Here is a 25,722-nt window from a genome sequence, read left to right as displayed (position 1 = left end):
AAAGAAACTTCTTCGAGATGCACTGTGATTGTATTACACACATACAAAAGTCTCAACCACACAAACAACCAATGGTCAACATAAAAAGATATTAGATATAGGCTATGTCACTCCCACAATCAAAAAATTTACACACTTTTACTACAAACAAGTCATAATCGTGGTAAAAAAATGAACTCATTAAAAAGTAAAATAGTAATTAACTTAATCATCTAATTCAAATTTGACATAACACATCATTTAGGTATAAATACCTTGAAAATAAACAACTTAAAAACAAAATTTACAAAAATTTATTTGATTTGATACTCTAATATAATATCTTTTTAACTTAGAATAACATATTTATTATAGACTAAACCCGAGAAAAATTATCTCAATCTCATTTAAACAAACATATAAAATTATAAATCAAATCTAAAAAAATAAAACAACCAATGAAAAAAATATTTTTAAATACAGAAAAATAAATTATAATATTTATAAGTATAGTAAAATTTTAAAATCTATCCATTATCCATTATAGACGTTGATTGCCCTTGATTTATATGTTGATAGAAATATAGATTCAAACATTTTATCGTATTTGTAAATATGTTCGGTAAGTTTTGTTATTTAAAATAATTATAAAATGATTAAATAAAAAGTGGAGGGAGGAAAAAAAAAAAGGAGTTATTTTCTTCTTCCCCAAATTAATGAATCTAGTGTAGCCCAAGTACATGTGAAGATTTCATGCAAGTAATATAATATGAGGAAAATATTGGACTAAAAAACAAGATATTATATATTCATATTTTGTAAAAAAAACGAAAACAAGATATTATTATTTAATAAACAGCCCATGCATCCATTTGCTTAAAGTAATTGACCACATGAAAAGAAGAAAGAGGCCGTTGCAGAATTCAATATTTTAAATTGAATATATGACGCTTTATTAATTATAATTTTTATTCATAATGCTCTACCGAATTTAATAACATATAAAAATAATGGAACACTTCAATTCTAAGGGTCTTGGGACAAAAATGCCATACATAGTTATTTTTAGATTAAAATAACATTTATAACTGTTCAAATGCATCTTTTTATTTATTTGCTATTTGTTCGTTTGAATTAGATTTTCAAGTGTTTCATTCAAAAAAACGAAAATCACTCAAAATAGTTTATTTTTAAGTATATTTTAAACAATTTTCACCAAATTGAGTTTAAACAAAAATAAGATTTTGAAAAATATTTTTTTAAGTCAATTCAAACGGTCTATTTGTTTCTTGTACTTGAAATAATTACCTCTACTTATGATAAATACTATTTTAAAATTCTTAATTAGCTACATTAAATATTATTTCATTGCTACCATTTTTAGCATTTGACATTCATTATTTCATTATTCTTTGCTACAGTGTTTTAGTATTTTCTTCTCAAATTAAAATAATCTACACCACAAAAATTTGCTATCCAAATTAAAATAATTAATCCAAACATAAACTATAATAACCCACTACTTATCCTAAAGCGGTTTTTTCTTTTTAAATATATAACAAATCGGTAAAATATTTTACTGTGCATAGAATAATTTTGAGAATGGAAAAGACACATACCCACAATGGAAAATACAAAAAATGCTCAAGTCAACACACGATTAATTGGCTACTCGTGCGCGCACCGACATATTTAGTATAGGCGTAGGGGCTGTCTCCCTCGACTTTATCGTCTTTATATAATATGAATAAAGAAAACTAATTAATTTTTAATATTCGTAGATTGCTTAATGGTAACTGTGCTTGTCAAGATTCTTTGGTAAACCATCATTTACATTGTTCGTATACCAATATTTTTTTCAAGATCTTTTATATTTGTTAGATTTTATTGTAGTCAAATCTTAATACTAATATCCTAACCATTTTTGTTAAACATCGTGTACCGTACCAATATCTTTTATATTTGATACATGATCTTGAACCAAATAATATTTTGAAAAAAACATCACAAGATTTATGGTAGAATGAAAACAAATATTATGAATTCAACAAAAATATAAAAGAAAAATTGCAGAAAATGAAAAGAAAGAGATGGAAAGAAAATGCAAACTTGGAATATTTAAAAAAATTGTTGACTTTATCGAATTTTTGACTTTGTTACACCAACCGTAAATATTTTGGTGTTTTGTTATATTGATGAAAATTAATATATTCTAAACACACCACGTTAATATAAATATAACCCATTGAATCAAACAATTCCATTTAAATCAAACCCAAGTCATTTTTATTTGATCGAGAAGTGAGGAAAAAAATTGTTAAGTAATTCATCATAAAATAAATACTTACGAAATCCAAATGGTAAAGTTTCGTATGGTAAATATTTACTCTAATTTATGAGAGTTGGATAGTTTATGTTTGGAGGACAAACAATAAGAAAAATTTATTAAGTTAGTTTTTCGAGGAGGAGGCCATGATACTAAAATAAGTTATTATATTATATAAATTGATTAAAACATATAGATCATGAAAAAGATTATTCTTTTAGGAATTTCTCATTTACTATAGTTCAATTTTATTCATGTTTTTTTTTCCAAAAAGCAATTCTTTTTCATACTAGTTAGAGATGTCACACATCATAGAGGTTATCCGTAACATTTGCATCCTAAAAGGAGAGTAAGTTAGAAATCTTTCATTGCGGAAGCCTGTATAGGTTATAAGTAAATTCTTCTAGATATAACTCACAAAGTCGTACTTAGTCATATGGATCTCCAAAAGTGACCATGTGTGGCATATAATGACTTTGAGAGAAGCATATCCTAATCATAAATTTGGTTTAGTGAGTTACGTTGCATTAAGCTTATCACATTATTTAGTTGCATGCACTACAAGAAATCAAAATTTTGCCGACGCAAGACAAATCATCGGGACAACAAATGTCGTTAGAAGTTGGTGTTCCCCAACGCATCTCAATGTACGTCGAGGGGAAGGTGTTTTCCTTGACGCATACACATGAATGTCCAAACTCCCATTTTGTCGCCGTCGCATATCAGTATATATTAGTTTGATGTGATTTTTTTTATTTACATTAGAAATTATGATTTTAAAATAGAAATTAGAGTTTTGAATTAGTTTTTGTTTTAGGAATTGGATTTTGAATTATGTTTTGGATTAAGATTTACAAATTAGGTGTTTGATTAAGGAATCGATCTTGCATATTTCTGTTTTAGAAAATTTTCATATATGTTTGTTAGGTGATTTCTACTACTAATGGATAATTAGAAGAAATTCAAATGTATGAATAATTTGTTAATGTAATTGTAATGAAATGTGCAAATTAAGTGTGTTGAGAAACTTAAAGAGTTTAAATAAGTTAAATTTGAGAAAAATAGTATAAAATGATATATTTAAGAAAATGGAGAAATTAATATTGTGTAGAAAAAAAAAAGAAAAAGGATGAGAAAGGGGGACACTTCGAATTCTATGTTTATTTAGTTGATTAAATTGTATTGTTGAGTACTTAATATTATTGTATTTATACGATGAGGGGTACAACAATAACTATCCCCCTAGTAGATATAGTAGGGTGTTTGGTTAGTTTGTTCTGGCTATCCTGCAGTTATGGTAGCCTTTTGTAGTTTGAACTTAGCTTCAGTTAAAAGAGATGAAAGATTTGGCATAGCTTATTCATGGAGTGATTAAGTTTAGGGTTTGATAGAGATTAGTAATATAGGATTAATGATCAAACAGTTTTATGTTTTAGGTCTTTAATGATGAATAAGAGTTGGATGAAGTTAGGAATAAGTTATCGGTTGAGTATAGAGATGGTGTGTTCCAATTTTTAGAGATTGTCAAGTTCCACGTCGATGCTTACAGACGAATAAGGTGTTCATGTAAGAGATGTATGAACTCATGTTAGTACTCATTAAAGGGTGTGGAGCGACATATATTGACCATCAGAATATCTCCATCCTATACACAATGGTTGTATCATGGAGATCCAGTGAACTTACATAGAGGTATTTAAAGGTTTGATGAAGGAACCAGTAGTAACCCTTTTTATGAATAAACTAGTAGCAACTGTTTTGATGAAGAAGATGAAATGTTTGGTATGCTTAACGATTTACAAGCTCCAATTGAGCACGAACGGAAAACAGAAGCTCCGATTGATGTAGATATAGAAGAAGAAACATCAAGCATATTTCATGACTTATTGAATGAAGCTTGTAGTGAGTTATACCTCGATTGTTCTGAATACTCTTTCCAAAAGTTTTTGGTTAAGATGATGCACATAAAGGTTTTAAACGATTGGAGTAACAAGTCATTTGACATGATGTTAGACTTAATAAATAGTGTGTTTCCAATGTGTGGTACCAATGTTCCTAGTTCATTCTATGAAGCTAAACGAAAATTGTGTGACTTGGGGCTGGGATATGAAACTATTCATGTTTGTAAGTATGACTATGTCCTGTATTGGAAGGAGTTTAAGGATTTGCAGTTTTGTACAACTTGCAATGAGTCTCAGTACAATGTTAGTCCTAATAACAAAGGAAAAAAATTATGCAAAAGGTATTGCGTCACTTTCCTTTGATACCGAGATTACAACGCTTATTTGTTTCGCAAGAAGGATCTTCTATCATAAGATGGCACCATGACAAACTCGTTCGAACAAATGATGTGTTAAGGCATACAACCGATGCAGATGGATGAAAAAAATTTGATTTTGAATTCCTTGATTTCGTTGCAGATGCACGAAACATTCGTCTAGGGTTAGCTTCAGATGGTTTTAATTTTTTCGGTCATATGAGCACCCCGTACAGTATGTGGTCTGTGGTGTTAATTCCTTATAATTTTTCACCCTGAAAATGCATGAAAGAGTCAAATTTTTTCATGACATTGCTCATTCCTGGTCAGAAATCTCGTGGTGGAAAAATTGATGTTTACCTTAGACCCTTAATTGAGGAACTTAAACAATTATGGACTTTTGGGGTGCTTACGTATGATTCCCTTACCGGTAATTTCTCCCGGTTGTACGCAGTCTTGTTGTGGACGATAAATGACTTTTCAGCATATGGTGATTTATCGAGGTGGAGTACAAAAGGGTATCATGCATGTCTCATATGCATGAGAGATAGATCGCCCTTCGGGATAAGAGGGAAAATATTTTACATCGATGTTATCTTTCTAAGAACCATGTTTGGCGGACAAGTAGGCTACACGATGGCAAGGTAGAGTGTAGAGCTGCTCTAATGGTAATGAATGGGCACGAAGTAATAGAACAAGTAGATCAATTGGAATTTCCAGTTCTTAGTAAACATCTTTCATTAAAGGAGAAGAAAAGAAAGAGAGCTTTTAATTGGACTAAGCGAAGCATTTTCTTCGAACTTCCTTACTGGTCGAGATTATGTCATAAACTAGACGTGATGCATATTGAAAAGAACGCTTGCGACAACTTGCTTGGTATATTATTGAATATTGAAGGAAAAATCAAAGACACCATCAATGCACGATTGGACCTACAATATTTGAAAATTAGAAAAGATTTACATCTCATAGAAGTTAGTAACCGATTGGTGAAGCTACATGCAAGTTACACATTAACTACCCGCGAGCGAGTTGAATTTTGCAAGTTCTTGAAATCAGTGAAATTTTTCGATGGATTTGTTTCTTATTTCACGATGTGTGCATGAAAAAGAAGGGAAAGTTTAAGGTCTTAAAACGCACAACTGTCATGTTTTGTTACATCGACTTCTACCTATAGGTGTTTGAGCTTTCTTACCAAAAACATGTATATATCGCTATTACTGAACTGTGTAACTTCTTTTGTGATTTGTGCACCAGAACGATACGAGTAAGTGAGTTGGACAGACTACATGCATATATTAGTCATACTTTGTAAATTGGAAAGAATATTTCCACCTGCCTTCTTCAGCGTAATGGTATATCTTGTCATTCATCTACCATTTGAAACCAAGATTGTTGAACCAGTTTCTTACAGTTGAATGTACCATATTGAAAGAAGTTTACGCACATTAAAATAGTATGTGCGTAAAAAAGCACATCTTGAGGGGTCTATTGCATAAGCATATATGATGAATGAATCAGGAACCTTTTGTTCGCGATACCTAAGTGGAATTGAGACGCGATTTACTAGAGATGAACGAAACGATGATAGCATTCTGAATGATGAGTTGATGGATGAGTTCGATGTCTTCATTTAGAAAGTAAGACCATTAGGGGCGTCAAGAGTTCAACCTCTATCATAGGAAGAAAAACACCTATTTCACTGGTACATTCTCAACAATGTAGGTGAAATATTTGAGTACCACAAGTAAACATTTCTAACCTTTAACTTAGATCATCTTATGATTGATGTGTTACGTCTTCATTATATAATATTTTGTTATTAGGAGACTTGCGGTTGATACGTCCACAGGTTTAAAACGCTCGAGAGTTTAACAGAGGATACCAACGAGCATTTTCTGAATGGTTCAAAAATTAGGTCATAGAAATGTGTGAGAGAGAAAACATTTCTTTTATTGGTACCATAGTTTGAACATTGCTTTTACCAAAATCTAGTAAAATAGATCATTCTAGCAACTCATCCAATTGAATATCTTCATAGATTATACCAACTAAACAATTAAAGGTAGACATCTACCAATATTCTAGCAACTATATAATTTTCATAGACATTGTATATATTCCAATGACCTCCATAAAAAAAAAACTATAGCAATAGACAGTGTATTATGTAAAATGAAAATAGGATTATGTAAGAAAGTAAATTAAGCATTCAATTGTGAGGGAAAGAAATAGACTTATATGTTTGTCTATCTCTATACACAATTCATTATATAGGAGAAATACAAGACATAAATATACATATATCTCTGTCTATCTGTGATAAGCATAGATAGAGTTCTATTTCTGTCTATTTATGATAGATAGATAGTCTATCTCCATATATCTCATCCCACAATTCATTATAACAAACAAATAACAAGCACTACAAGAAATGGGGGCTCTCCCGGTGCATAAAATCGTCGGGAGATATATGAAAAGCGTCGAAAAAAGCTTTTGGATGCATAAATATACGTCAGGACACAAGTTGGGAACAATGTGTCGGGAGAGAAACTCCCGACACACAACATGTTGTGCGTTAGGAGATGTCTAGAAACTCCCGATGTATATGTTAGGAACTCCCGACGCCCGCGTCGGGAGTTCTATTTTCTTTCTAAAAAATACCTTCCATTAATTCCTAAATTCAAATTGAAAATTTGAAATTCAAACTCAACTTCAACCTCAACTTCAATACTTCAATCTCAACATTCAACACTTCAATCTTAACTTCAACACTTCAAATTCAAATTCCTAAAACCTACAACTAATTCAAAATCCTAATAACACTTCAAATTCAATTTCAATACTAAAACCTACAACTAATTCATAATCTAAATACTAAAACCAATTTGAAATCTAAAATCTAGAACCTAAAACCAATTTGAAATCAAAATACTAAAACTAATTAATTAAAACAAAACAAAAACTAAACTAAACCACTTACCAACGGTGACAGCAACGGGGACAACAACGGCGACGACAATGGGGACGACAATGCCCTCTTCTTCTCGATCTCCCTCTTGGTCTCCCTCTATCCCTCTCTCATTTTTCTTTCTCTTTTTTGTTTCCATTCTATAAAGAATGAATTTAAAAAAGACGAAGAACTTCTGACGCACAACAAAAACGTTCTATTCCCGAGGCAATTAGTGACACGTCGGGAATCCCTAAACCTATTCCTGACGTTGCTGACACCACGTCGGAGGAAGGGGTAATGTGCAATGAATAATCTACCCTTCCTCCCATGCAACACTATAGACATTGAGAATATGTATCCATTTTTCGACGCACCTGACACCACATCAGAGGAAGGTCAAACAGTACAATTAATTGTCTACCCTCTTCTGACGCTACACTTTCTATGTCGGGAATAGGGGTACATTTCCCGACGTATCTTGCACCATGTTGGAAGAACCCTAAACCATTCTAGCCAGTTTCGACTCTCATGTGTCTGCGTTGGAGGGAATGCCTTCCCCCGATGTGCACCAAAATGCATCGGGAAACACCGGCTTCTACCGACGTCATGTTTTCCGATGGTTTTTCCTACGTCGGGAAACTCCCGATTTCTTGTAGTGAAGAGATAAATAGAGATATTGATAACATGTATAAATACTCGTTATTATAACCTCTTTTATTAAAATTGTAAGGTCAAAATGCATAAGAAGAGGATCAAATGGCATAACTTATGTTGTAAATACATAAGTATTTAGAAATACATCTTACATAAGTATTATGTCTGTTTTACGCAATTGCCACGTCTACATGTAGGATAAGCATAACGAAAGAAACTGGTGAATCGATGGAAACATCTCGCTCAAGAGCTATACGAGGGAAACTCATCTAGCGACTAACATCTTCATATGAGAGACCACATCATCATGCGAGGAAGGTTCACTAAAAGACAAGAATGGTAGTTGGAGTTGATGTGACTTCATAAAGTTGCAATCAGTGCTGACAATCTCAAAAGAACATAAGTTTTCAGCCAAAAGCAGCCTATAAAAAGACCTCATCCCCACTAAGAAAAAAAGGTCTGTATGGGCCAAGGTCTAAAGAGAAGGGCAGAAATGAATAGTCTTTCCATCGACTGTAAAGTGTTTCTTTTTCTTCTTTTTTAGTCATACTATAAGTGAGAACTTAGAGTCTGAACAGAGAGAAGTTCATCTTCCTATTCCGTCTAACTTGTCTTATTTCCCATTCTTCTATCTTCCATCTTTTTATTCACTGTGTAATATTTATATTGTTTATATTGTATCATGGTCGAAGGCCTACATAATATATATTACATGTTTATACCTTTTCAAGCCATTGTATCTCTATTTTCCATCATGTGTTATTGATAGTTTAGGTTGTTGATAAGTTTTGATAGGAAGTTTCGCTTATCACTCTTATCGCGTTAGTTGAGCTATTTTCATAGCTTGGACAGCGTAAGTCGCCAATTACCCGAGAGGGTAAGTAGCAAGGACATAGCTAACATGCGCAAGGAAGAGTTTTCTCTTCCTTTACGAGACACCTTTCATCATTTGTATCCCGAAAGGTAAACAAGTGCGAGCACTAGGCACTGAGAGATTGCTGCCCTTAATTGCGAAGTCCTGTATGATTTATAAGTGAATTCTTCTGGATATATATCACCTTATCATACTTAGTCATATGGATCCCAAAAGGTTATCGTACGTGGCGTATAATATGACTCCAAGATGAGCATGCCTTAATCATAAGATGGTTGAGTAAGCTATACCACACCAAGGTTATCACCTTGCTTAATCATGTTATAATGCAAGACATTCTTTCACTCACTTCTCGCATACAAGTAAGTTAAGTTCACGTATTCATTTCGCATCCATTCCTACCCTTCTATAGATTCTTTAGGCATATGTAAGTAGTCTTCTTTCTAGTTCTTATTCTTTTATATGTTAATTGTTTATTCTTTTATATCGCCTAATTGAGAAGTAGGTTTTAGAACTAAAGTTTGATATCAATTTCCTGTATTCGACTTTGGATCACCCAGATAAACCTATTGTTTCGCTTATACTTGGGCAAGCAGTAAGAAAACTTTGTATTCAACGTGGATTATATAGTTATGCGATGAAGAGGTATATAGCAAGTAATTCACATACAATGATCATGACCAATGACTTATCGAATAGACACACTAACAGAGAACCTACCCTGCATACTCAAAACTCCACCAAACCAGATGCACATCTATCACCTAATAAAAGAAGAAAAAGTAAAAAAAATGATAATCATAATCACAATACAAGGATAGACGATTCTGCAGTGAAATAATATACTTTAAACGATAGCGTTAAACATGGTAAATGATCATGTTGACTATGATAAACGACCGTTTTGATAATGGTAAACGATCGTGTTGATTATGGTAAACGATCATATAGTCTAATGTAAATGATCATGGAAAACTTTAAATCTAACAATCGTAGAATACAATATACATAATTGTTTAGATTTTGATACACAGTCGTTTAGAAATGCAATGATACATAGTTCTTTGTTACCATTTTTTTACTAATCTTCTAAACAATTTAAAATTTCTACCAAAAACGAAAAAAATCATGATAATGAGATATAGAATTCTCATCGAAATTTTCTAATCTTCTAAACAATTAAAATGAAGATGAAATTTAGAATTCTTATTGAAAACAAAGTCATTACAACAGATCTTGATAGTGAAATATAAACAATCGTAAAAAAGTTTCAAATAATATTTAAACGATTTTGATATTCTTGAAGATGAGAAAAATGAAAAAAATATTGAAATAATTGTTAAACAACTTCAAAGCATCTTATTGAAGATGATGAAGATGAAATAGAAGATTTAAATGATTGAATCTTGTACTTTAAACGTCAAAAAAAGAAAATCTGGAAGAGATGAATAAATTGCAAGAAAAGAAGAAAAAGTGAAGAAGATAATAAATCACAAGACATACGTGGAATTTATGAAAAAATAATTGAGCTTCATGAGTCATGGGCTTTTCAAATTTTATTACAAGGACCGTAAATATTTGAGAAGTAAATTAATTCATAAAAAAAATAAAAAATTAATATATAATAATGAAAAAACATGAAAATTAAAAATTAAAAGAAATAAAAAATGAAAATGTGAATACAAACATGTCTTTCCAGGGATGAGCTAAATAAAGATTTTAAGAGTATCTAAAAGAAGCAAATAAAATGAGAACATATCCAGGCTTCTCTATTTTTTTTTCTTTTCTTTCTTTCAATTTTTAGAAACATTTTCTAAATCTTGAAAACGAGAAATGGGTTATGATTATCAAACTTTCTTAAGAAAAGAAACAAAAATGGAAAACAAGGAAGTTATTAAATTACATGGATTCATTTCGATTGCCTGCCCTTAAATTCTAACCCTTTCCCTAAAGAGAATTATAAATAGTTTCTTGTTCTTCTTCATTTTCTTGGGAGAGCAATGCTGTAATAATGTAAAAGCAAATTCATTCAAATTCAGAGAGAGGGAAAGAGAGGGAAAGAGAGGGAAAATCCAGTGTTTTTTGTGGATAAATCTTTAGTTTCTTAATAATAATACAGCCTTGCTTCGACCCGATCGATCGTTCCGATTCGAATACAGAATCGAATCCAAAGTGAACCCAAAGCCATACGATTTGTTGAGATTAACCCTTTCTCTCCCACCTTTTCTTTTTCTCTCTTTTGATCATTCACTCAAAAGTTTTCCCATTTGTCCCCCATCAAAAACCAACCATCGAAATTTGGATTAGGGTTCGAATTCTTTGACCTTCAAATTCATTTTAGACGAAGAACAAGTAATGGCTCGCACTTGTTGTCATGTTTCTCTCGCTTTCATCCTCAAATGCTTCAATTTTCTTCAAGCTTTTGTTGGGGTTTCAATTATAGTTTATTCTGCATGGATGCTTGATCGCTGGAACCACCATGTTCCTGTTTCTCCGCCTCCTCCTGTACCGGCTTTGGCTCCTTCTCCGGCGGCTAGTTCGGTTTCGTTTTATTTAAATTCTGAATCAGTCACTGTTGCCGATCGGATCACAGCTATGGATTTAGCTGCCGATTTCATTCCTGAGTTCGATAGGGAAGAATTAAAGCTTGAATTGAACGCCTTTAAGCTTCCAGCCCCTTGGTGAGATTTGTTTGAATTTGTAGATTGGGAATTTCTGTGAGCTTCCCGACTTCTTGTGTTTCTTGTAAGTTTTTAATTAGGGAGATTCCATGTAGCGCGTTTATGAATGTGAAAGTTTTCGCAATCTATGATCTCTTGGCTGCGGATTTAAATCGTTAGGGTTTTGATTTTATACTCTAAATTAATTCAACTTGCCTTGTCTTTTCTTTCTTTTCTTTTCTTCATTTCCTAACAATCATTTGTACTGTTTGAAATTTATTTCTATTTGACTTCATTGGCATCAATTTTATGTTGACGACATGTTATGTTTATGATTGATCATGGGATTCTTCTTTGAGAAGTGACCTAAACATGAATCTTGCTAAAGTTTTCTTCCTGTTGATTCTCTTTCTGTATTAATTGGTACTTTAAGATATAAATCTCCCAATTTTTGAGTTATTATTGTGATCATTGCTGCATATTTGGTAATAATGTCGAGTGTCGAGTTCAATAGGCTAGTAAGATTGTTAAGTTGATGTTTTGTTTGTCTTTGTTGGTGGTGGCAGGTTCATCTACTCCTTCATGGGATTTGGCGTCTTGTTGTGTTGTATTACTTTAGTTGGCTGTATTGCAGCTGAAGCAATAAGTGGCTGCTGCCTCTGTTTCGTATCCTACCATTTTTACCCTATTACAGCTTGTTTTTCAGTTCTAGATATTGCCATACTTTAAGCATTTAAAATATTTCGATAATGAATTTGCATTTGCTCTCGAGTAAAACAACTGAATCATATCTCTTGTAGAATTCATGCGAACTGATAGAAACTTGCTAAAGGGACGCATGTGATCTTATGGAACTTACTGAAGAATTGTATCCCAGTGGTTTAATTCAGGAAAAATAGAGGAGGAAAGAGGATGTACTCTCTTCCATTGTGCACTTCATCTTATTATCCAGTTTTTTTTCATTAAGAGAGCATTTACTCCCAGCTCTTTTGTACTGTTTTATTTTGAAGTGGGAAGTACTTTGTTTCTTGATAAGTAAACATTTCTATTTAGCACTCTTTCCCTTAACCTAGCAATCCTAGTATAACATGCTTATAATGCTATTTATTATCGTTGAAGTGGGTTTGGTGGCATTTATTGCAATTGATCGCTCGTGGGAGAAGGTATTCCTCTGCACATGGAAGCAAATGTTTTTGTGCCAATTCCTCTGTCAATATATATTTACCTGAAAACGATGATGCAGGATCTTCCGTTGGACCCAACTGGTGAACTGGATGAACTTAGGCATTTCATTGAAGACAACATCAATTTATCCAAGTGGATTGGTATCGTTGTAATTTCAACCCAGGTAGACTTGATGGCAACTAATCATCTACCCCTCTGATTCGTTTTGTGGTTGAATATTAATAGGCTAAGTTGTAGATAACTCACACCATCTTTGCTATTTTTTTAAATATAACTCTATTCTTTGAGAAGTTGCAATAACCTTTCATAAATGTTTGAAACTACCGTTGGGGTAGAAATCTTATAGAATTGTAGATGAAAATTAGGGTGCATGATGGTGATTTGAAAATTTGGGATGGTGTGGCTGTTTTTGCGTTCCGTTGGTGTCACTAGAGTGCCATTATAGGCTCTAATTTTTGTCCAACATTCTAACAGATTTGTACTCAATAGTAATTTTGAAACATTTATGAAAGGTCAAGAGTAATATTGCAGCGTTTTAAGGAATATGAATATGAATATTCTTTTAAATGATTTCTATTTGATTCATGCAAAGTTCGTCTAAGCTTCCCCTCTGGCCGTGTGATCTCTTTTCATCTATTAGGATGGTGGCTTATGTTGCTTGTCTATGCAGTTTACTTGAATTTTATAGTTTAATCTCTTGGGCACTATTTGATTATACTTGTTAACGCCATTTACTCGAATCCTTAATGCAACCCCTCAGGCATTGTCTCTGCTGCTAGCAATTATTCTGAGATCCATGGTTTCAACCCGTAAAACTGAGTATGACACAGAAGAGGAGGTTGGTGTTCGAGATAGAACACGGGAGCCATTGCTTAATCCACCAGCAAATCAAGCTGCTGGTGCTCATTTTGACCTTTGGGGCGCCCGCATGAGAGAAAAGGTATTGTGTTCTACCATGCACTCTTCTTTTTTAAGAAAAGGGGAGGGTAAATTCCAGATAATTTGTTTCTAAATGTAGTTTCACTTTCGTTGCAGTATGGATTGAACAACAGTGACAGATACAATTCATCAAACCAAAGTTCATAAATGAGGCAGTTGAAACAGAAAGCCTTCCTTGCGCAGATCAGAGGAACCACGACGTTACTACCAGATTCTCTCTTTGCTACATTGTTATTTAACCTTGGACTTTAATGGAAAGTCTCAAGGCGAACTGGTCATTGGTGTCTGTAAGTTACTGTTCCACTATGTCTTGTGCTTTGATTTTTGGTTGGTCAGATAGGATAGATTGCAATCAGCTTTGTGTAAGAATGGAAGGTTGTGGTGTGTATGATGAGATGTGAATATCATCGAAATTGAGGAAGTTGAATGAGTTCTATTTTTCCATTCTGATTCTTGTGAAGTTGAGGTCTAATCTAATGGATTGTTTGTAGAAACTTCCTTTTTCAGGATCAGAACTATGACTGCTACTTTAATATATATGCATAAACACTCATCTGAGGAACAAATACCATTGAGATTAAAGGGGCATCTTGAAAGGCTGTCGCAGACTGCAGCTCAATGGTAAACTAATGGGTAAAAAGCTGCGATAAAAACACGACTCCTTCAATGATTTTGTTATATATATATATATAATCTTTAGAATCTTGTATGAAAGTTGAAACTTGAAATAATGTAGATTCTATATCAGTAGTCCACAATTGTCTCCATATCCATTCGATATTCTGTTTTTTTTTTTGGATGTTACATAGATGAAATGGTGTGTAATATTACACTTTTTGACAAATCAAGGTATTTTAAAAATTTTTGGGTACGTAGAAGGCATTGTTTTGAAGGCGTCTGTAATCTTGACGCATAAGAACTCCATCAAATAAGTTCACATGCATCAGAATTCAATAATTCTCAGACATTTGATTTCAAATCTGAGTCTCTGCGTGTCGAATGTCTCTGCCCGTTGAATGTACCATAAGGCACAAAGTTAAGTTACATTAGTTTAGAAAGGAAGTATGTGTTTGAAAGTGTTTTACACAAGGCAGTGTTATTAGTTTAGAAAGAAGGTATGCTAAAGTCTAGAAAGGAGGTATTGTGTGTGAAAGGTAGTGTTGTGTTAAGTTGCATTAGTTTAGAAAGGAAGGGTGTACCCGGGTTGGTATTATCATTTTTTCCTTCGTTTCTAAATTTTGATGTTTGTAGATGGAAATCATTAAGTATAAATTTGGAACTCGTAAGATTGTTTAACTTTTGTTAAATAAATAAATAATAATATATACATATATAACTAATTCGGATTGAGTTGGTTTGAACAAAATTTTTAACTCAAAATCCAACAAACTAAAAAAAGATAAAAATCTCCAACCCCAACTTAATCTATATAATATGAATTGGATAGTCGAAGTTGAGTTATTCTTACACCCCTATTAGAAAGTATATGTATGAAAGGTAAGGTTGAGTTAGGCTTTAATAAAAACCCTAATTTCTTAAAATTAAGAAGAAAAAACCTATAAATATTGTATGATTTGATTAAACCTTATAAATAGCTCATAGTTCTAGCTTGATAACAACCTCCATAAACCTTCCCCTCATAATTATAGCTTGATAACAATCTCCATAAATGGACAATCATAGGACTAAATTCTAATTCTAAGCCATATTAGTCTAAATTAATCTCCCAACAGAAAAGACCAAAAGTTGAATTTTAACCTTTTCTATGGTTAATTTAACCCAATAATTATATGTTATCAAGTTCAATAATTAATTAATTAAGTGAGTTTAGATGGGGTAATTAAAATAACCTTTCATTTTATTTAATAGTGTTATGCAATCACATGTCTACCTGGGTTCAAGTGCGACTTCCAAAATGGATAGAGAAACTCCCACTAAATTCAGTGTGTGAAGAATGAATCAAAATCCACTCTCAAACAATGGACCCCATGAATAAAGTTGAATCCCTTTTTCTTAATGCCCTGGAATCCAAATATGAATCTCACAGCCTGTTACAGGATAATATGTTCTTTCTATTTTCCCTATTCATACTTTAATCCCCAAAGAACTTGGCATGAATCAAATAAAAAGTTCAATAATCAAAATGAAGCTTTTGCTTCCTATATATTATATCTATGGATTTTCACAAAAATGAATCTTAGAGGTAAGTAGGGAGACTTAGCTGAACATACACAAAATAAATCAGTGGACCATCATTATTGAATATCAGATACAAAGGTGAGAGTAATGAATTAATTTAGAACACAACAGAAAGAAAAGCAAATTCTAATCAAACTTTACCCGTCAATTCAACAACAGCCTCTTCCAAAAGCTCTTCCAATAATCTCCTTTCTACTTCTTTTCCCAAATTATCCATTTCCATCCGTAGATGCTCATCCCAGTTTCTTCCTCCTACCTCTTTTCTGACTACCCTTTCCACTACTAGGCTGTTGATGTCCCCAATGTCTCCTGTAACACATCTAGATTCAACGCAAACCCAATCTTTCACTTTGACCATAACACAGTCCAATAATGTTAGTGATGTGTCTTGGGCCAATATTTCTGTTCGCCTGTGATCGAGTTCCTGACTTGTTATATCGATCAAGGCAGCATTGACACAGTCGAACACTAGCTTCCTACTTGATCGTAGCTGCCTTCGCTCGGCCTCGAGCATTGGCTCTTTGCTGTTTAGATTGGCATATTTGTTTCTTAGAGACAAATCTAGTGGATTGGCAAGTGAATGCCACTTGGCAAACAATAAGCTACATTGTTGTACTTCATTACTTAGACCAGACATTGTAAGAAGAGCTTGAACAAGGGAATGCCAGTTTTGTTCTTCCTCCAGACAAGTGGAAACTGGTGCAGACTTGAGTGCACAAGGAGCAGATGAATCTGAATAAGAACCATCCCAAAATATACTCCGAGCAATTGATTCTATCGGTGGTGATTTGTCGATGAGGCTATTCTTGTATGGCATACAGAACTCTGTTCAGTTCAAATTTTGTATGAGATGCTGATAGATATAGATAAATCATTACGATTTTTTGCTCTAGCTTACGTATTCGCTAATTGTTCATTATTATTATGTAAGGCCCCCAGTCATAGAAATACTACAGTTTTTAGGAGAACAATAGTGTGGCTTTTAAAAGGGGCATATCAGTAATTAGCTAATAAGGTGAATATGATTTTTTTGTCATAAATAGAGGGTTTGGGGTTGAGAATTTTGTAGAGGGATTTCCTTGTAAGGGAATTTGGGAGTCCCTTTCGAAAAGCTAGGGCTAATTTGTTACTTGTTCTTATGGTATTCTAGAATATATTTCGTATATTTTCATATTTGATTGTTTTTTTTAACTATTCTTGAGTTCATCCTTTGTTCTTGAGATAATTCTTGTTAGGTAGGATCCTAACATACTGTTGTTATTTAGAAGAGGGGGGAGGAAGGTGATTACCCTGATTCCTTGGCTTCAAATAGCTGGACAATTCTAAATGTGTGTTGTCATCTTCAAAAAATGGTGGTTCCAGAACGGATATTGGACTTGGCTGCTCCTGATTTTCACCAACATTTCCAGCCACGAATGGCCTTTTCACTGACAACCCTGCCTGCAGATCATAGAATACGACCCAGTTCAATTACTAGTTACAATCAAATGGTTTGATTTATATAGAAAAAAATGTTCATGCAACTACTGAAGCAGACGAAAGTCAACTGCATTCGAGTTATTCTGCCAGGCATTTAATGTAACTCCAACTCCCCTCCCTATGTATGCAAAAGAAAAACATACAAAACTTAATAGGGAAAGTCGAACCAAATTTTGTCAAAATTTGGGCCAAAAATTGTTGAACTTGGTGGGTTAATAAATAAACAAGTTACTAATGATATTGCATATTTCTTAAAACTGTTGAGATTTTCACAACAATTTGAAATTGACCAAAAGGTGCAAGAACTTATTGGGATATAATTTCTTAAAATTCCAGACTAAGGTATAACTGCATATTATTATTATGCTATGCATCATGTGTAGACGTCAAGATATAACATCAGATAGATTAGCATGCAATTATTACAACCACAGAAGGAAAGATTTACCTCATGATGAAGAACTGCACCTCCTCTACCAGCCACATTTGTTAAATGTAGGAAAGAAGTGCCGGATGAGCACCCTTCACCATCGTTAGAATGAGATGCAGCATTACTAAAACCTCTAGAATGATGAATGAAAGCTGAGGATGAGAGTGTCTCGGCACTACAAGATTGGGGCTCATCTTTAGTTTGAGATCCACTATATTTTTCTTTTATTGTTTTCTTATTCCTAGAGAAAAATAAACTTGAAACTTTCTCATTAAATGATGACTTAACACCCTTAGGCTTTCCTAACAACTTCGAATCTTCAATTTTGACGATATCAAGATCTGAAGCTTCAAGATTAAGCACACCAAACAATGCAGAAGATCCTGAGACAGATTTCGACATTTCAAACGTTGTGGGAGAATCATCCAGACATTCTATATTTTCATCCCTATTAAAACAGGGGTCTAAATCACTTTGTTCATGTTCATTAACTTCATTATCTGTTACTGTTGATTTCTTTGCATCTGACAGTGCAAGCATCTCACCCAATGTACTTGAGTTTCTCCTAACATACCTACGCTCTTGATAGTTCCCATGTGTCGTCATCATGGCCCATCTTTCCGACAGTCGCTTTTTGGCTTCTTTACACACAGATGACTCTGGAGAACATGATATTCGACTGAATGAGGATGACGAATACGGGCTACTATATCTGTTAACATATTCCCAAGAATGACGCGAAGAGGAAGACATGACTTCCAAATCACTCAGATTTTCTACTGCATAATCATTCTCGGATTTTTCAAATGAACTTTCGTCACCAGTATAACCATTTGAAAACACAGAAGAAATCAAAGTTTCATCCCTTCGATGACCCAAAAGATTGTCACACATTTTCTGAGTAATATTCCTTGCAAATTTTCTTGATTTCTTCACATCATCATCTTCAAATCCTCCATTGAAGCTTCCATCCTGCACCGCTCTAGGCAATGGACTAGGTGATGAGGCTATAGGCTTATTATCAAGATTCCTCCCAGGACTCGGCTTCAAAACCACTATTCTTGTTGGTTGAACACCTACAGCATATTCATTAGTTCTATTAGTAGCTGGAGTAGGGGAAAGTCTTGAATCACTTCTATCCAAAGAAGCCGATTGACCCCTCTGAGCTGGTAGCCTTGATTGTCTATAGTTTTTTTTCTCAAGTTCAGTAAATCTTTCATCCCGAGAGACCTTTGAAGGTCTAAGAACAGTGATGCGCTTCGTCTCAGGAGATGGAGGGATGGACTGGAATTCATTCAGATGCTGAGTAAACAAAGAGTTTGGCTCCTGCAGAAATTTGACAAGCAAATCCTTGTTGGAACTTAAAACTTCTAGTGCCTCTTGAAATTCCTTGGATTGCCGCATTTTCTCGTCTGGGGCCAGGCGTTTTGCTTCTACAAACTTCTGGCGAACAAGAGCCATCTTTCTATCATTCACAACTTCACTTTCCATTCCCTTTGGCAGTTTTTCTTTAATATAGTTTGTCTGGGGAGATCGCTGCCATATTTCATATACATCTTTATATTCTTTCTGCTCTGAACATTCATCAACTTGGTATTTCATTCCCTCTTCTAAGAAGTCACTATGGTTTTGAATTCTACTCTTTGGGCAAGTTCTTACATTGTTTCTTTGAACAGATGAACCAGAAAACTGATGAGGGAGAGTTTCAAGCCCCATTAGTTTTGCAACCACATTGGGTGGACTTTGCGTACTCTCCATTTCAGACATCTCTTGATCTATAAGCATCTTCACAGGTGTTCCACTTGCTCTCTTATTTGATGCTCTCCGCAATTCAGGCACTGTCTGACTCTGATCAATCCACACAAACGCAGAGTATCAAGATAATGAGTTGTGAATAACAATTAAATGAGAAAAAAATTCATGCATGGTTCTGAACCTCCAGCTCCATATGATTAGATTTTGAAAAATTTTATAACAAGTGGAGCACAAGATTACCAGATTATCTTCAGACTGATTTATGGAGTGATTAAACATCCTTGCCACATCTGCCTGATTCCTTGAGAGAATAGGACCTGTCAAATAGCCACATCTCTGTCATACCGTTCACAATCAAACAACAAAAAGAATGTGCACAACCCAAATATAAGCAGCAGAAGTAATGTCCATATATGTGGGTCGCACAAAAAGATCATAAAGTTTACTAAAGCAGTTTCCGTTGAAACAAACAAATGAAAAATTACGGAAACGGAACAAGGGACTAAAAAGCAGCAATCACCAATGTCCGTGAAGAGGAAATCGTTTGGGATTAATTTAGTAATAGAGAGAATAAGATAGTCTACATGTCCTACTTGAAAAACTAAGCCCAATTGGTCAATCCTCTTAGGTAATAATTATATGTGGTAGTCCAGAAAAAAGAGGTGGTAAAATTTGAGCACCCAGCCCCCCAAATAATATAATATTTCATTTTTCTCCTCTCCTCAATCCACCATCTTCTCTTCCTTCGCATCCCCTCTACTGGCTAGCGGCTACAGCTATTTAAAGGCCACAAACAGACGGTAAAACTAATAGCCCAATCATATGTGAATCAACATTGCTGTGGTTTGAATTGATAACAGCCACAGGTCAGGTCAAGTCACATAGCAACTAATCAAAAAAATCCAAACGGGAAGAAAAGTCATCATTTTCCATACTTATGTTACACCTGAATATCATGGAGTTTGACCCTACCAAAGACAACTGAAAATCATAAGGGAAAAAAAGAAAAAATATATGAGACAAGATTTGAAATTAGGCTTAGTGTAAGAGAACCCACTAAACTCTACCAATAATTAAACAATAATGAAAGTTTAACAAGATAAACTAAACTAATTTGAACAAAATATGGTATTTAGAGAGAAATAGAGGTCACCTTCACGATGTGGTGCATCGGTGAGAAGCTTGTTCCTAGAGACACCCGTACTCAGATCGAAGAGGTTCACCATTCTTCCCAGACAGCCAGGGAAAGGCTTTTCATTATTACCAACTTTTCTTCTCTGAATCCCATTCATCTCAATACTTTTAACCCCTTGGTTGCAGTAATGCTAAAACTTTCAATGGAACAAGAAACAAAACGTCTAAGACTAGGTGAAGGAGCTAAAATAATCACACAGACAGAGACATCTTATCATATAAAAATGAGACGTAAGTTTAAGCATATCCCAACCTGAATAATCTAGCTGCAAAATCAAGGATCTGTTTCTGAGGTTTAAAATCACCTTCAATGAGGCAAACAGCTATGGAATTTCATCGTGAATAGAAGGTTCAAAGAGCAAAAAAGGCCAGAATAAAAAAAATATCAGAGTCTCAGGGGACCTACTTTGAATTTAGCTGGTAACCACAAGATAAACATTCTAAAAGAAAACCCAAAAAGATAATTAAAATTAAGAAATGAATCCCTACTCTTAAGAGCAGGAGGAGCCCAATAGGTGACCAAAAGCTAATAAAGCAACTTTTTTCAGATTCAAAATGGGTCTGGGCAGAGACAAAGAGAAAGGGGCAAAAGAAAAAAAGAGATAAAAAGGGAAGAATCTAGCTTCAAAAGTTAGCTCAAACAAAAGAAAAAATGGAAAGATAAAGGTAAGAAAGAGAGAGAGTGAAGTCAGATTCAATAAGCAGCAAAGAAAGACAGATGGTAACTTGGAGAACGAGCTTTGGAAGAGCGAGATCAAGGAGAAAACAAAAGAAAAAACACAGTACACACAACTGCAAATGGAGCCAATTTTCACACAGCTTTTCTAAGTAAAAGAATCAAGATTCTGACATTGTGACCAAGAAGCTGCATTGTAAATTAGAGATGAGAGTTGCAGAACAAACTACAAACTGGAGCGTGGGAAATGGCCGGACAGCAGCATTCCTCCGGAAAACAACCATGGAATCACCGGAGCTCAGGCGTTAGAGATAGAGAGAGAGAATGTTGATTCGGAGTGAGGTTGTAGAGAGAGAATATTGGTGTGTGAAGAGTGGACTCTGTATACCCTCCACCGACCCTCCGTTCGTCGGACGTGAACTGATTTGTCAATTCTAATTCATTTGTAACGTTCGATTACGGATAAAAATAAATATAAATAAAGTAATAAGACGAAAATACCCCTATCTGTCTTCCTATTGAAATTACCCTTTTCGGGTATTATCCAAGGAAGCCTATATCCCAATGCAATTATTAACCACAGTAATTCAAAAGTCCGTTTCTTCTTCTTCTTCTTCTTCTTTTAAATAATTTTTACGTTTTCGAAGGTTTAATCTATATATTAGTTCAATTGTAAGAATGCCCCAAGTTCTTTAGTTTTTTTTAAAAAATATTTTTCTTCTTAACAAAAATTATTCCTTCCTAAGGTATATTTTTCTTAAACTTTCGTGAAAGATGGAGGTACAATAAATAGTAACAATATAGCTATTTAAATAAATAAATGATAAAATTTCTCAAATTCATGAATTTGGATACTAAATGATTATAAATGTTGTAATTCTTCTAGAGGCATATATATTAAACACAACAACTAGAGGATCTCATTGTCCAAGGCCAAGGCACCAAACAACAACAATATGTTTAATAAGGGAACAACCCCAAACACGGCAACAAAACAAGAACAATTAAAAAACAAAAAAAAAAACCTAGACCCAAAAGAGCCTCGAGGACAAAGAAAAAACAAACACATTATATAAGACCTATAGTATCATTAGACTAGGAAATAGCAAGAGCATGCACTGTCTCAATAAGAAGTTGTACATGCACAAAAAGATTATGAGAAATGCTCTCATGCGGTTGATGATTCAGCTTGCTAGAGAAAATATATAGTCGCAAACCATAAAGTACACCAAAGCTTCAATTAGATATCATTTTCCAACCCAACCCAACAAATCCATTGCAACTCACCTTTCCAACCAACTATAAGATGTGAGACCTCCATCAAACTCAAAATCGTAACCCAAACCCGATGACTGAACCCACACCAAAGAAAGAAATTATTCCATGACTCAAACCTCAATACAAAATAAACAATCAATCACACCACTTCCATCAATCCAACAGAGTCAATCATTTATCCCCAACCTACCTTGTACAACTAACAAAGCACAAAAGAAGTGACTAAAAAAATTATTCTCGAACCAAAGAAGACTCCACCATTCAATTTCTTCTAATTTAATTTTAGTAATAAAAAAATAAAACAAACGTCGACTCATTAATTGTCTTTAATTCAATCCCTTGTTTTAACATAAAATAGTGCACAAGACTTTATAAAGTCATAAATTTCAATAAAATTAAGGAAAAATAGTTTGACTATATACACATTAATTATGAATAGTTTTAGTAAATGGTTGAATTTCAAATTAAAATAAATTAGCTCAAAAACCCAAGAACTTTAAAGCTTGAACTTGTAAGCTATGTTCAAGAATGAAGGTGTGATTAATTTTTATGCCAAAATTAGAACAACGATATAAATAGAAATAAAAAAAGTGGGGTTGTTGTATATATAATATGTGTGTAGTAATGATTATTGAGGAATGTGAAGGAGACATGAATAGTATTGATCTGTCCTGAATAGAAAATTTTGTAAGAAAAATGACATGTGGATGGCAAGTCAATGGACAAGAATAACCAAAACTTTTCAATCTACCAAAAATTACACCACTCTCCCACATGTCAAGTGGCTTCCAAAATTATATCACAAATTCTATTTCATCACAATAAGCTCTAAAATAATTTAATTAGCAATTTATGGGTCTTATGCATTATTTTACATGATCTTTTTTTAATATTCTCACTTCTTTTTTAGATCAAATAGGGTGGTTGTATTATTATTAAAAGAAAAAAAAATCAAACTAAGGCTAAATTAAAAAAAAAAAAGCTTACCCTTAGTCTTTGTATTTTTTTTATGAAGGTAAAATGACTAATTTATTATAAAATTAAAAATCGATTACTTGTTTCTTCAAGTAGTGGTATTGGAAAGAGAAATCAATTATTTTGCAGTTTGATGTATGTATATAAACTTCTTTAATTTATATAGGATACTCTCACTCACATGTCTTCACATCAACAATATGGTTCATATTGTTTGTAACAATTACAAAGTGAGTCATATTCATAGTGTTATCAGGATAAGACACTCAACTTCTATCTATTTATTGCAAACCTTTTAGGTTATAACTTAAACATGAACCACATGTATGTCAATCATGTACTGTTTCAATAACATCATATAACCACTTATCTTAGTTTATTGGATTGAATTAATGTTGTCTAAATGTCAAATAAAATACTCATTTTATTAGATAAATAATTTGTATTATCAAACTACAAACCACGAGATGCACGCGATTTAGTACACCAATTCCAAGAGTGCAGTATGGTTGGAATGAATGTAATCTTCAACATACTACTCACAAGAATAGTAGTCACACACATAAGAAGGTTTGGTCCGAACTCAAAACTTTTGTCCAAAATACAATGAAGAACAATACAAAATATGTTGGAACCCTAGCAACAAAGGCAACTTGAGCAAGAAACAATGTAGACCTTCTACTTCTGTGTCAAACACTATGAATGAACACCTAAATAGTACTGCTACTTCTCCCTTTGTCATTTCCTTAACTAATGATTCTTCTTCCTTCCAAAATAATGATGTACAAAAAAACAAGGAAGTAGCGACTTCCACGCGAGATGCATAACGTAGGGAGACGTCAAAGCAAGCATCATCATTTGATCCATTATTGTCTCCTCTATTTTGAGGTCGCCTAAAGAAGAAACGTGACAAACAATAATTTAGAAAGTTTCTGGATGTGCTAAAGTAGCTTCAAATCAACATTTCGTTTCTTGATGCATTAGAGCAAATACCTTCATATGTCAAATTTTTGAAAGACATAATTACCAAGAAGCGAAGGTTTAATGAATATGAGACCATGGCTCTAACACATGCAACAATCGACTTCTTCAAGAATAGGGTTCCAAAGAAGATGACAGACCTTGGAAGCTTCATGGTGCCCTACTCTTTAGGCAATATAGATGTTGGTCGTGCACTATGCAACCTTGGAGCAAGTATTAACCTGATGTCACTATCCGTTTTCAAGAAAATGGGAATATGAAAGGCAAAACCAACTACACAGTAGTGCTCCAATTGGTAGGCAGATCTATTGTGTGTCTTAAGGACAAAATTGAAGACGTGCTAGTCAAGATGAACAAGTTTATATTTTCCACAAACTTCATTATCTTGGGTTATGAGTTTGATCAAGAGGTACCTATTATCTTAAGGTGACCATTTCTGTCTACAAGTCGAACCTTAAGTGATGTCAACCAAGGAGAATTAACAATGTGAGTTAATGACCAAGAAGTCACATTTAATGTTTGTTGGTGCGAAGTTTCTCGACAATGTTTAGAACTACAACGTAATTTAATACCTTAGTTGGGATTATTGCGAGGAAGAAAATATTATCGAGTTGTTTAACCTTGAATAATTTGATATTGAGTTACTCCAAGGTGTTTTGGAAGAAGTAAACGTCGTGTCTAATGCATGAAAGTTTGAACCTTTGAGTCTGCAAACCAAAGGCAAAAAGAAAATAAAGTCATTAATTGAGGAGCCACTAGAAATAGAGCTCAAGTCGTTGCCAAACCACCTGAAGTATACATCTTTGGGAGAGAATGACACCTTGCTTGTCATCATCTCCACCCACTTGAAGGCTGAAGGAGAAAAAGTGTTAATGAAAATGCTGAAATGCCATAAAAAGGCGATAGGATGGACCCTAGCGAACATTCA

At 33.7% G+C, this 25,722-nt stretch overlaps 2 protein-coding genes across 3 annotated transcripts; one reads left to right on the top strand and one right to left on the bottom strand.

Annotated features, from left to right (window-relative positions):
- Nucleotides 1-10,831: 10,831 nt before the first annotated feature.
- Nucleotides 10,832-14,366, top strand: LOC101206480 (tetraspanin-18). The gene is made up of 6 exons (XM_004151963.3): nt 10,832-11,724; nt 12,270-12,369; nt 12,786-12,866; nt 12,947-13,051; nt 13,649-13,828; nt 13,924-14,366. The coding sequence occupies exons 1-6, from the start codon at nt 11,399-11,401 to the stop codon at nt 13,972-13,974; spliced, it is 843 nt and encodes a 280-aa protein (XP_004152011.1). The 5' UTR covers nt 10,832-11,398; the 3' UTR covers nt 13,975-14,366.
- A 1,596-nt stretch (nt 14,367-15,962) lies between these two features.
- Nucleotides 15,963-21,976, bottom strand: LOC101204012. Of its 2 annotated transcripts, none has more exons than XM_004152024.3 (6): nt 21,138-21,976; nt 20,844-21,021; nt 19,931-20,007; nt 17,954-19,783; nt 17,316-17,466; nt 15,963-16,851 (listed from the first exon to the last, which is right to left on the bottom strand). In XM_004152024.3, exons 2-6 carry the CDS (start codon nt 20,980-20,982, stop codon nt 16,157-16,159), a joined length of 2,892 nt encoding a protein of 963 aa, XP_004152072.2. In that variant the 5' UTR covers nt 20,983-21,021; nt 21,138-21,976; the 3' UTR covers nt 15,963-16,156. The 2 variants fall into 2 exon arrangements, with proteins under 2 accessions (XP_004152072.2, XP_011651630.1); XM_011653328.2 differs by having other exon boundaries at nt 20,844-21,015.
- Nucleotides 21,977-25,722: the final 3,746 nt, after the last annotated feature.

Source organism: Cucumis sativus, chromosome 3 (genome assembly GCF_000004075.3).
Source record: "Cucumis sativus cultivar 9930 chromosome 3, Cucumber_9930_V3, whole genome shotgun sequence".
Lineage (NCBI taxonomy): Eukaryota > Viridiplantae > Streptophyta > Magnoliopsida > Cucurbitales > Cucurbitaceae > Cucumis > Cucumis sativus.
Note: the sequence above shows the minus strand (reverse complement) of the source record. Positions and strands in the feature narration are given on the sequence as shown.

Excerpts from the sequence above, each read along its gene's own strand:
- LOC101206480 (XM_004151963.3), top strand. The coding sequence starts at position 11,399 with ATGGCTCGCACTTGTTGTCATGTTTCTCTCGCTTTCATCCTCAAATGC. Across the intron at positions 12,867-12,946 it reads TTGATCGCTCGTGGGAGAAG|GATCTTCCGTTGGACCCAAC; the intron begins GTATTCCTCTGC and ends ACGATGATGCAG. Across the intron at positions 13,052-13,648 it reads TCGTTGTAATTTCAACCCAG|GCATTGTCTCTGCTGCTAGC; the intron begins GTAGACTTGATG and ends GCAACCCCTCAG.
- LOC101204012 (XM_004152024.3), bottom strand. The coding sequence starts at position 20,982 with ATGAATGGGATTCAGAGAAGAAAAGTTGGTAATAATGAAAAGCCTTTC. Across the intron at positions 19,784-19,930 it reads ATCAGTCTGAAGATAATCTG|AGTCAGACAGTGCCTGAATT; the intron begins GTAATCTTGTGC and ends TGGATTGATCAG. Across the intron at positions 16,852-17,315 it reads TTTGAAGCCAAGGAATCAGG|AGTTCTGTATGCCATACAAG; the intron begins GTAATCACCTTC and ends TGAACTGAACAG.